The sequence below is a fragment of the Arachis stenosperma genome, chromosome 2, assembly GCF_014773155.1.
Source record: "Arachis stenosperma cultivar V10309 chromosome 2, arast.V10309.gnm1.PFL2, whole genome shotgun sequence".
Lineage (NCBI taxonomy): Eukaryota > Viridiplantae > Streptophyta > Magnoliopsida > Fabales > Fabaceae > Arachis > Arachis stenosperma.
The window spans coordinates 3,778,236-3,790,497 of record NC_080378.1 but is presented as its reverse complement, the minus strand read 5'-3'; the positions used below and the strand labels follow the sequence as shown (position 1 = coordinate 3,790,497).

General features: G+C 29.5%; 3 protein-coding genes and 1 non-coding gene across 5 annotated transcripts; all 4 read right to left on the bottom strand.

The window, feature by feature from the left end:
• Positions 1-1,272: 1,272 nt before the first annotated feature.
• LOC130961652 (desiccation protectant protein Lea14 homolog) lies at positions 1,273-3,294 on the bottom strand. The gene is made up of 2 exons (XM_057887631.1): positions 3,010-3,294; positions 1,273-2,231 (listed from the first exon to the last, which is right to left on the bottom strand). The coding sequence occupies exons 1-2, from the start codon at positions 3,213-3,215 to the stop codon at positions 1,970-1,972; spliced, it is 468 nt and encodes a 155-aa protein (XP_057743614.1). The 5' UTR covers positions 3,216-3,294; the 3' UTR covers positions 1,273-1,969.
• Positions 1,336-1,408, bottom strand: TRNAA-AGC (transfer RNA alanine (anticodon AGC)). The gene has a single exon. It is a non-coding gene; the product is annotated as a tRNA-Ala (tRNA).
• Positions 3,295-4,462: 1,168 nt separating the features above from the next.
• LOC130962217 (probable WRKY transcription factor 24) lies at positions 4,463-6,682 on the bottom strand. The gene is made up of 2 exons (XM_057888364.1): positions 6,180-6,682; positions 4,463-4,831 (listed from the first exon to the last, which is right to left on the bottom strand). Exons 1-2 carry the CDS (start codon positions 6,680-6,682, stop codon positions 4,654-4,656), a joined length of 681 nt encoding a protein of 226 aa, XP_057744347.1. The 3' UTR covers positions 4,463-4,653.
• A 2,242-nt stretch (positions 6,683-8,924) lies between these two features.
• On the bottom strand, positions 8,925-11,722 carry LOC130961639 (uncharacterized). Of its 2 annotated transcripts, none has more exons than XM_057887609.1 (7): positions 11,523-11,722; positions 10,888-11,034; positions 10,285-10,350; positions 10,134-10,208; positions 9,556-9,685; positions 9,360-9,485; positions 8,925-9,202 (listed from the first exon to the last, which is right to left on the bottom strand). In XM_057887609.1, exons 2-7 carry the CDS (start codon positions 11,031-11,033, stop codon positions 9,059-9,061), a joined length of 687 nt encoding a protein of 228 aa, XP_057743592.1. In that variant the 5' UTR covers position 11,034; positions 11,523-11,722; the 3' UTR covers positions 8,925-9,058. The 2 variants fall into 2 exon arrangements, with proteins under 2 accessions (XP_057743592.1, XP_057743593.1); XM_057887610.1 differs by having other exon boundaries at positions 11,528-11,696.
• Between the last annotated feature and the right edge of the window lie 540 nt (positions 11,723-12,262).

The window sequence follows — 12,262 nt, the reverse complement described above, 5'->3', positions numbered from 1 at the left end:
AATTACATAATACCATATTAGTAAAAATAATGATTTTTTCTATTGATCGCGTAGATGACCATTTAAAAAAATAACTGTAATTATACAACTGTGTAAAACATTTTCTACCATCAGTATATCAAAATTAAAGTCTATAAATTTATCGTACTATACAAAAAATATTACATTCTTTTCTTTCTTCGGAATACATTTGCGTCAGCTCATCTACTCATGGGCAGAATTAATAAAGATTTGAAGTTAGGAAGGGATCGGATAATAAAATAAAGATTTTCTAGTTAAATTAAAAAGAAAAATAATAAAAGACACGTAAACAACATTGCCTGCTTTTATTTATGTTTACGCTATTTGGACACGGTCTTATTATTACATAGTGTTGTTTTGTCATTATTTGTGCCACTACTTCAATAGACTTTGTGTTTGTGCCTTGAATAAATAGCACTAGTACTAGCTAGTATTATTACACATGGGCATTTGCATATGGAAACAAATTGTTTCTGTTATCTACATGTAAATTATAAGATTATTCAATAGAATTTCTTATAATATCACTACCAACAAGGTTTAGGGTGAATTATACGTAGCTTAGTTTGGTACCTATTTTGTAAGTGTAGCACAAGGTAGAATAACTATACAAAGCAAGAGTAACAACATCATACATCTATAATTTTAAACACCAGAAAAGAAAAGATTATTTTCCTTTGGATTTAATAGAACTTTTGCAAATCCTTTTTATTTTAAATTTTATTGGCCGAAATGATAAAATTATCTCACCTTATAGAATTTAAATTTCTATAGTATTGTTGGAAAAAAAAAGGCTGTATATACATCTTGCTCAATTATCTAAATAAAAAAAGACTATTTATTTTCTAGTGTAATGCTAACTTTTTTTTTTCCTCGTCATCTTTTAATTCTACAGGTGCATAACTAATTTTTTTTTTTTTGTAAATTTTAAAAATTTTTTTGCTCGATATTTACAATAAATATATATATTAGATAGATTGTGCTACAAGCCTAGGAGAGGGACATGCAATAAGATAGCGGTGATGTACTAATTAATTTCTGTAGAACCTTGGCTTATATATTTTCCATTGTATGTTTGAACAAATTAATGGATCACATACACTTCTAGAAGGTGGCTGTTACCGCGTTGATAAATTTGCATTCCTAATTAACGAAACCATTCTTTCATTCAATAATCTTAGAGTCAAATCATGCCCAAGGAGCACCTTTTAGACGGAAATTAAAGGATTAGAACCTTGATTTATTTCAAGAAAAAATATAAATTACAATAAGAAGTTGCATGAGTACATGACTAAGAAAACCATGAACAGCGATTGGAGATGCGGGGTATCGATCCCCGTACCTCTCGCATGCTAAGCGAGCGCTCTACCATCTGAGCTACATCCCCTTTCTGATAGTAAGCCTTACTTTAATTTTATGATTCTTAATTTTTCTTATTTGTTTCTGTCATGTGTAAATTATTTTATAATTCAATTGAAACTTTTAGTTCAACGCATCCTCTTCTCTTGTAACTTGTACACCAACACAACCATGAAAATCACAATAATCTTCCATCCAAATAGATCAACCTGCTTGAAGCTACGAAGATAATACTATTACAAAACGCCTTGTATAATATAATTATTCAAAAGCATATACTATATATGTGTACATTCATAGATACAAACATGTATGGAACAAAGTAGCACTACTACTTAAAAGTATATGCACGCACTATGCATGCACAATTGCACATCTACATGTGTAACAACACTAATTTAAATTACGGAAAACATTAAACTTTATAGGGAGACAAAAAAAAATCTAAAACTTACCTTATTTAACATTTATTAATTATGACAGCAAGAATTAATGAATGTTAAATAAAGTAAGTTATTATTTAACATTTATTAATTATGACAGCAAGAATTAATGAATGTTAAATAAAATAAATTATTGCTATTTCTGGCTAATTTTCTTTGCTGAACATGCTAGAGAGTGATGGAAGTTTGACCTCTCCATTGTGAGAGAGAGGAATAGTGAAATTTCCAACGACTGGAAGATCAATAACAAGACCAATGTCCAATTGGTAATCTATGTCCCAATCAGCACCAATGTCCTTAGCTAAGCTCATCAATACATTGTAAGGTACCTTCACCGGCACATCCAGCATTGTTGTGTCTTTACCCTTCAGTGATCCTGGGTCTGGTATTCTCCCTGTTGCTATCTCCCTTTAATTTTAACCATATCAAATTAAATTCAATTTTCAGGAAAAAAAAAAAGCAACATCAGCTGAATTTAATATAAATAATATTATGTGCATGAATAAAATTAACCATCAAATCAAACACTATATATATATATATATAGTATTTTAAAATATAATAATTAATTTTTTATTTTTGATATAAATGTATTTTATCATAATTGATTCAATATATGAATAACTCTTTAGAGAATAAGTTCTTTTAAAATAAAAAAAATTGTTCTCTCTTTAAAGTTAGGGTAAAAAAGTTTAATTATTTTGTTGGTACGGTAATTTCGTAAAATTTTTAATTAGATCTTTATATTTTTTTCTTTTTAATTGAGTTTTTGTACCAAATTGTTTTTTAATTGAATCCCTACAATGTTTTTTTTATCTGAGTTCTTATACCAATTTTTTTTAAGTTGGCTATACAATTAAACTAATCACTACCAAAAAAGATTCAATTGAAAGAATATTTGGTACAGAAACCTAATTAAAAAAAAAATATAAAAACCTAATTAAAAATTTCGTAAAACTACATAGATCAATAGAATAATTAAATCAAATAAAAAATATGCAATTAAAAAAAGTTGTTCTCAATTAACATGTAATTAAAATCCATACTTAACAAACCTATTACATTCATATAGCATATACATAGATTCATATTCATTTAACAACTATTGGTAGAGATAATTCATCTATTAGTTAACAATGAAGCTAAGGAAAAAAAAAAGCATGAGATGAAGAATAATGAAAAATACCTTGAAGCACTTTTGAAAGAGTATTTGATCTCACAAATAGGGATAGAAGCAGAGTAAGGGTTCTGAACAGAGACTTTGGCCAAATACTCAATGTGATCCTTGCTCACGCGCTTGAAGTCCACGTCAGTTACATGCGCCTCAGGCTTCGCCACGTCACTCATCTTCTCCGCTGCAAAGTTCTTCGCTTTATCCAATAACTGAGCCATTTTCAATAATAACAACAAACTATGAATTCAAACAAACAAGAACTAATTAACTCTCATTCATCTTCAATATGGGTTGTTGTTTTTAATAGGAGTGGATGAGGCTTATTGATCTTGATCCTATAACTATGCGATGTTGCTGATACTGACACGTGTGGGTTGTCGTTATGCTCGCTGCCGACACGTGTGGACACGTGTTGAAAGCGGGAAGGGTCCTTGTCATGCACGGTATGAATAATTTGCATGCAAGTGTGTGGGTGAAAATAATTGAGGTGTTAAAGTTAAACTCACCATGCATTATTCTTTGCTTCATCAGCATAAAAATAATGATGACATACAAGTGATAATTGTATTTTATATATATATATATTTATATTTTTTAAATATAAAAATATAATTGTTTTTAATTTTTTATCAAATATTGTTAATATTAAAATTCAAAATATGAAAAAAATATAAAAAGGTTTATATAATATTTTTATATTTCGTAAAGAAATTATTTAATTTCTAGACCATAAAACAAGAATAATCCATTAGCTTTCTTTTTCTCTTCTCTTTGCTTTTTTTTTTTTAATATTCTTTAACTTAACTTTATATATCTACATGCATGTATATATTACTATGAATAAACTATCAAATTTTGACTCTTAGAAATTATAGCACTAAGAATTTGACTATTGAAGAAAATTACATACACCTAGCTATGACGTTTAATTTTAAAAAATTAGTAAATATTTTATTAAAATGTTCAGAATTTAGAAAAATAAAAATATTTTAAAATATTTTATTAATTAATATTGATTTTTGGTAGATTAAGATCGTTTTTTACCTTTTCCCCAATGAATTATGTTTCCATTTAATTCCTCCTAATCCTATTCTTAGATTTTACATCAAGAACTTCACCTCTTTATAAATAGCCTTGGATTTATCTCAAACAAATCTGATTTAATTTGTTCAACTAGACATCAATCTAGACTACTTTTATTTATTTATTTATTTATTTATGCTCAATTATATATACAAATTAAAGAAGTTGAAAGTATATAATCAAGAAAAACGAAATCCACCAAGAATAAATTAACTAAGTTGATATATTGATGGTGCAATAATGTATGTATCATATGAAAGAAGAAGCTACGATCTTCCACACTATATATATTATAAGTTGAAAATGATCAAATAATTAAGTAACAATAAACATTTTGTGTACATAGAGTTTCAATAACATTAATTGTATTCAAGGGCTAGGGTACATAAAAAGTATAAAAATCAACTTGTAATGTGTATAATTTGTACTTATTGTTGGAAAATTACATAATTAGGGATTTAGATATACATATACATAAATTAAAAATAATTAAGTTATTATTACATGTGCATGTTGCTAAGCAGATATAGAGAAGCTTCAGTAGTGTCACCGTTAGAACTTTAAACTTTATTATTAGAAGCTAGCTAGAAATTGCATTTGCTTGAGAAGAGGAGTTAGAGTTTCCATGAGCTTCTCACATGGGTGATTATGGATTCCCTCATAAGTTGTCACCACTATGCTTGTGTCTTTGGATAACCTTTGAACTTGTTTCTTCACATTGCATGTGTGATGAGTGCACCGGTAGTAGCTTCTTTAATTCATTGCCCCAAACAAAAAAAAATATATGAGAATATGAGTGGTTGATTGATTTATTATTATCAAACTAAACATTACATATAGGAACAAAGTATTTGTTTGTTCAATAATTGTGTTTCTTCTCATCATATTTCATCTTAGTTATATAATCCTTTATCATTGATGCCAAATAATCTCAAGTCACACAGCTTGCAAGTCTGATATAGACGTAAATATATATTTTTTTAATCATTATCAAAATTAAACAATTGGATATTTGGATGAGAGAATAGTTTAATTTTTATATACCGTCAAATGTCAATATATATAATTTTTTACATTATTGTTGCCCTCTCTTGTCCAGTTTAATGTCGTACCTATATGTCAATTCATTTCATTTTTTTTACTTTACTTTTTGAAGCTCATCATTATTCAATAGACAAGTTTTGAAATTTATGTTGTTGCATAAAACTGAAAAAAGAGAAATAAAAAAAAGGAAAGATATCAAATAACTGTTTTGTTAAAAAAAAATAGAATATTATTTTTAAAATTAAAGTTAGACACCAAAAAGTGATTAAATTCTTAAATCCTCTTTGTTAATATTGTATATATAGTAAATATGAAACAATAATAAAAAGTTAGTCAATATATAAAATTTAAATATCTAGCTTTTAAATTTTGAACATAGTACAATTTTTCAATTTTTGGATGATATACTAAATTTTTATTAAGGTTTAATTACTCTATTAGTCCTTATAGTTTCACAAAATTTTTAATTAGGTCTCTATACTTTTTTTTCTTTTAATTGGATCCTTGCACCAATTTTTTTTTCAATTAAGTTCTTATACTTTTTTTTTTCTTTTTATTTGAGTTTCTGTACCAATTTTTTTTAGTTGGGTCCTTATACAATTAAACCAATTACTATTAAGAGGGATCTAATTGAAAAAAATATTTAGTGCAAGAATCCAATTAAAAATAAAAAGTATAGGGACCTAATTGAAAATTTCACGAAACTATAAGGACCAACAGAGTAATTAAACCTTTTATTAACTTATTTTTGTCATAACTTTTTTTACGACTATGTTACGGTACATTAAAATTTGTCACTAAAATCAACTATTAGTATAAAATATATGTTAAAATATAAATACACATTAAAAATAAATTAATCATTATTAACATATAAATATATTGATGACTAATTTTAGCAATTAAATTTAGTATACAAATAGTATTTTTATTTTCTTTAATATTGTCTAATGTTAGAGATTCATGCTTTCAACGACAAATTAAAGAACATGGTATATTATTATTATTATTATTATTATTATTATTATTAATTTTGTTTTACACTACGTACGTACCTTGGATACATGCTGTTCTTCACAGATTTCTGTCCATATTTTCTCCATCGGTAACCATCATCAAGAATATCATCTGCACTTCTTGTTTGAAATGCAAACCTCGGCTTCGTCTTCTTCTTCATCAATCTTCCTCCTTTCTTTTTCTCATCCTCGCCGCTCTGATGAACCTCAGTCATCAGAGACGGCATAGAAGTAGTAGAGGTAGAAGTAGAAGCATAAAAAGAAGAAGAAGCACATTCCATTGTTGTTTCTTTATTGGTATTATGATTCTCTCCAATAAACAAGTTGTTGTTTTCTCCATTAGAGAAGAAACTAACCCAATCAATATTTTCTTGCACCAAAGGGTTTTGCATCATCATCATGGAGGAAGAAGAAGGAGAAGGTGGTGGTGGCAAGAAGAACAATGGATTATATTGAGACTCATCATGAATATTATTATCATTGTGAGAGTGATGATGATCTTGTTGTGGTGGTGGTGGTGGTGAAGGATCTTGGTTTTCCATTTGAACAATAATGGGAATGGAAAGATGAGAATGTTTTAGGGTTAAGATTAATATAAAGGAGATTAATTAAGGGTGGTGGAAGGTAGAAATGGTAGGGCAGCCAACTTATTATACTTATAAAGGTACACGCATGTATGTGTCTATAGTATACAGAAACATTAGATTAATAAGATTTAATAATTTTGTTGATTTCTATATTTTTTTTATTGAATCTATATATATATATAATTTTGTAATTAAGTTGTTATTGTGATAAAAACGTTAAAATTAATTGAATATTTTGTTAAACAAAATAAATATGTCTAACACTTGATTGAATATTTTATATAGTTTAATAGAATATTTTGTTAATTTTAATATTTTTATCTATGGTAAAACTTGAAATAAAATTTTGGGGAGACAAAAATTCATTATTGAAAATTATTGTTTTGTAGTAGTTAGCTATATTTAATTTTTAAAATTAAAATTTAATGTGCAATAAAAGTAAAAGATGAAGATTGAACCTAAATATTTTAAATTATAGTAAAATATTTTTTTTGATGACTTGTTATAGTAAAGTATTTGAGCAAACTAAAAAAAATACTACTAATTTTTTTTATAAAAATTTGGGGGATTATAATTCTCTATTATCTCAACTAAACTCCGTCTCTATTTTTTGTCACAATAAAAACTTACAAAATTTGACCTGATATAAAGACCTAAATTAGTATATATATATAAACCTAATTGATAATTAATAGAAACTGAAAAAATAATTAAACCAATTAATAATAAGGTAAGAGCATTATTTCATTGGGGATAACGAAAAATAACTAAGGGTATGTATGTTGGTCACGTCACCATTGTCATAAGAGCGTTATTGTGTGTACTTAGATGGCAGTTCAACAGAAAGTAGTTGAAATTTAGTTGGTGAATTTAGAATTGGGGGCAAGATATAGGGAACTCACCATAAGTACTAGAGAATTGAGAGCCATTCATTTTTATGTTTTTTATTTTAAATTTACACTTATAAGTATACTCTCGGTTTAATTAAATAACAAAATCCTTCTACATGTCATATTTTCTTTGCTCAATAATATTATTTCATCAAAGAATATTTTTATTCCACTACATGAGAACATCCCATTTAGTATTATATTTTACAAAATATAAGATTATTATCATGAAAGGTCACTATATACTTTTTTGAGAAATAAAAAATAGATTAAATTGTACCAAATTTTAAAAGAGATGGGTGTACTTTTTTTTTTTTTTTTTTAGGTTACATAGTTTGGTGTCCTTAATTTCGTCTCACTTTTTTAACTCACCAGAACAAACAAACATTTCTTGTTTGGAATACATTAATTCTGTCCTCCAATTTCCTCTCACATAATTAAATTATGTAGTTCTAATGTTTACCAACCGGTAAAACGTGGGTTTGACTGACCATATATGCTTTGACACACAATTTTTCTTTGAAAATTTTTTTTTGAGATGATGAATATTCACAATTGTAATTTCTGTAGTCGCTTAACAACATTCAAGTTAATCTTGAATTTAAATACACGTGCAAAGTGCAGGCATTCTTTTTCAACACTTGATACTTCAGTATTTATTTATTTATTTACTTTATGCGTATATCAAAATCAACAATCAATCAGCAATTACATATAAAAATAAGTTAAATTATTCTATTATAATAAGTTTGACTATTTTAGCAGTTAATTATTCAGTTAAAAAAAATATAAATCAATATGTATAAATATACATAAATACCTAATAATAAATTTGACTGGCAATTGAATTTTAGTATACTGAGTAGTATTTTTATATTTATTAGTTAAGCCCTAAATTATAGGTATGAACATAATTGTGACATTTACAGTAGTATGGTATCAAAATATTACAAATGCAATGCAAATTTTCTTCTAACATAAGTTTATAGAAGATAAAACCAAACATTTGGAAATAGCAAATACTTATTTTTTAAACCAAAATAACCCTAAGAAATGGTTGAAGCTTCCTAGCATGACAGGGAAAAACTGCTAATTTTGAATCCCAAAAGAGGCACAAAGTTGGTGAACTGATAAAGATGTGATGATACACAGACTGTCAACAAAATAGGGCAACACATTCTAACACTAAATCACAAAGGCAACTCATTTATTACAGCAAAACTGGCAGAAAATACAGATGAAAAAAGGGTAGAAAATAAAAGGAAAGAAGAGATCCAAAACAATAGCCTTTGAGCACCATAAACTCATAAATCTCCAAAACAAGCATAAACTTCTATTTTGACCATAAACTATATGTTAGCTTGATAATCTTTCAAGGTCCTGCAGCATTGTATGAACAAATTTGCAATTATCCTAATGAAACAACCATCCTCTGCTGTAATTAGCTAAGGATCATCTTGTTTAAATACTCGGCTTGTTCTGGAAAGTACTCCAACAATTCATCCTTTGTCACCCAAACAAAATCCTCGCATTTTCCGATGTTGAACTTGTTTTTCGCAATTACTTGTGACTTGAAAAAGAATCTCTGAAAAAAGATTTCAGTTAAAAAATAATGAGCAAGTATAATCGATATCCACATGGAGAGAACAGATATAAGCACTCCAGAAGCTAGATTCAGAAGTTTCAAGAAAATGCTCTCGTATGCCGACGTATTGAAACATGTCAAGCTTCTAATAGTATACCTTAAAAGGGGTGGATTTAGATGTGTCTTCTGTAGGCTGAACAACCATATGACCCATTGGAGCATTTCCAACAAAATATGTATGAGAAAGATCCCCTATGATTGATTTCAATGCAGTTTCAGCACACTGCAAAAACATTCAAAAATTAGGAGAGGAAAAAAGAAAACAAAATAAGGATACTAAAGCCAAAGTTCACCTTGCGCATGTTCTCCTCTGATTCATAAACTTTCTCCGGAAAATGCCACACAGGCTTCCCACTTGGAGCCCCATATGTATTACCGAAAAGAAGAAGGTAAAGTCTTCGGTCAAGAGCTCTTTGTAATGACCTATAGCAACAAGCAGTAAGACTGTATGAGAATATATATAACTAAGCAATAATGTCTGAAGAAAAATTCAAGCAGTTCTAACCCAAAATTTACAAGCACAAGCATAAGGCCTGAATAAGCTTCTATCTATCCTAAAGCTTTCAAATTATAGTATCTGAATATTACCTAGCCAAGCACTGGATTGGCCCAGCAAAACTAGTCATAGCTAAACTCATTCAATTACCAATACTGCCAGAAAGGAGTTGAAAATAGACACCAAGTGAATATGGAAAATTTGATCACTCCCAAGATGAGGACAAGAGAAGAATCAAGTACATATTTCATAAGAGAAATAGCAATTGTTGGCATCTTTAATGCAGTCTTAGTTCATCTTTCCTACATATATTCAAAAATAATTCGAATACAGAATTTGTAATATCATAGGGGGTCTACACAAATTGGTGCATACTTTCGATCATTCGTTTTGTCAGCTTCGGTGATTCGTGGTGCTGGCACGTAGTCAATCTGATAATCACCTTTGCCCCTGGAAGTAACATAATTCTAACATGAGTATGTGAAAAGAAAACGAAAATGGAATACATAATCCTAAGTACACATACCTAGCATTAGATTTGTCTAGAAATTCATCAGGATATCTGCGTTGAAATTGTTGGCGCCATCGAAATCTAAAAATCCAAAATTGAAAAATAAATATAGAAAGCATGACAAGCTACAACCAAAATATCAGCAAGATAATTAATAAACAATAGGTCCAGACAAAAGGAACAATATTTAAAGACAATATTTATACCATTTATTAAGTTGTTTCCAATAATTTCTTATAGTTTGGGCACACAAGAATTCAACACGGATGATAAGACAGAATGGGGGATCCAAAAAAGAATCCAACAAAGATTAGAGTATTTAAATATTAGGATTAAGAATTATATGAAAATACTAAAAACAATGACAAACACAAAGAGGATACTTTATCTTTCACCTACTTTGCACATCACCCAAGTCACACAGATTAGGAGATTCCATGTTCATCACTTCAGCTTAGGATTCGTCCTCCTTTAAATCCCTCCCACAGTGACATAAATATTGTGACGTAAAACTTATATTAATAAATTCCGTAACATAAAACAAAATTATTTTTCCTCTCTTTGTTTTCATACTCAAACAACACAAAATTATAGAAACCAATGGAAGTTGAGACTCACGAAAATTCCTGAAATGCATAAACTACAGGGTCGACTTTGGGAATGACCACTGGCAGCCTCTCAAAGAGCACAGAAGCAACAAGTTTTTCAGAGCTTGTGCTGAAACCTCGCCTTGCCAACAGAGGCCGAATCAATGACATCCTCATCCTGGATGTACGCACAACATAGCCAACATCACACAACGAATAAGAACAACATTAATCAATAAAAAAGGCAAGGAGCTTGAGAGAGACACATTGCACTCTTTGATAGAAATTCTAAAGTCCAGCTACATGGTTTCAACATATACACTAATATCAAAGTAAAACAGAACAACAATTGAACCGAAACTCTAAAAAAGGAAGAATAACACAACTGCTCACTAAATTCACAAAAAAAAGGTTGAACTCCTCCTCCTTTCACTGAGGAAAACAAGCAAACAGTTTGTGTGCATATTCCATATCAACACCAAAACTACACAAGAGATCACATTTCACTTCAGTATGCAACCCCATTTGATTCCTTTCAGCTCATTTAGAAATTCCAACAAAAATAAATAAAACAACAACAACTAAGCAGAGATAACAACACTACCCAATAGTAAAACCGAAGCTACAAAAACAATGTTAGAAGAAGAAGAAAAAGAGCATTTTTACCTCACCCCAAAAGTATCTTCGATTCGAGGAAAGTGAGGAGAGATCAGAAATGAGGTAGCTTTCGTTCTACAAAGTGCAATGAATGGAACAAGAGCGAGGAGCAATGCAAATTGGGAACTCACTGGGACTTCACCCTCTCCAGAGTTCTACACAGTTTTCCTCTTTTTCCTCTCGAGACCCGTTTTTTTTGCTTTTTTTTGTCAGGGAAACGGGCCAACAACCTGGCCCAGGCCCAAACAAAACAGCAGCAGCACCCGACCCGGCTCCAGGCTGCGTTTCAAACTTCACTTCCCTCCCCTAATTTGTTTCCATCTCTTGGAACCCATGTTATCCTTATTTCCGGAACTTCATTAATTAAATCCTGGATATCTCTGATAATTGCATCAATTTTTCTTATTGAACTTTTCGATTTTAAAGCTTGAGCAAGAACTTGACAATCTGTTTCTATTAATGATTTGTCCGATTGCAGATTTTGCACCATAATTAATGCCTCCCTGAAAGCATAGGCCTCAACTGACAAACTGGAATTGACCATGATTTTTGTTGCTGAACCAGTGATCACTAACCCCTTTCAATCTCTTACAACAGTTGCGGTTGCTGCTCTTCCTGTCGGCTGCAAAAGGATGCATCAATGTTAATTTTCAACCAGTCCTTGGGAGGCGCTATCCAGGTAATTCTTCTGTTTCTCTCTCTTGCTCTGCTCTTCTGTATATTCTGAACTTTATCTTTGGCCCTCTTGA

Coding starts and splice junctions, on each gene's coding strand:
- LOC130961639 (XM_057887609.1), bottom strand. CDS start 11,033: ATGAGGATGTCATTGATTCGGCCTCTGTTGGCAAGGCGAGGTTTCAGC. Junction 10,351..10,887: donor TATGCATTTCAGGAATTTTC/GTGAGTCTCAAC, acceptor TTGGATTTTTAG/ATTTCGATGGCGCCAACAAT. Junction 9,486..9,555: donor CAGAGGAGAACATGCGCAAG/GTGAACTTTGGC, acceptor ATGTTTTTGCAG/TGTGCTGAAACTGCATTGAA.
- LOC130961652 (XM_057887631.1), bottom strand. CDS start 3,215: ATGGCTCAGTTATTGGATAAAGCGAAGAACTTTGCAGCGGAGAAGATG. Junction 2,232..3,009: donor TCTTTCAAAAGTGCTTCAAG/GTATTTTTCATT, acceptor TTAAAATTAAAG/GGAGATAGCAACAGGGAGAA.
- LOC130962217 (XM_057888364.1), bottom strand. CDS start 6,682: ATGGAAAACCAAGATCCTTCACCACCACCACCACCACAACAAGATCAT. Junction 4,832..6,179: donor AAGAACAGCATGTATCCAAG/GTACGTACGTAG, acceptor AATGAATTAAAG/AAGCTACTACCGGTGCACTC.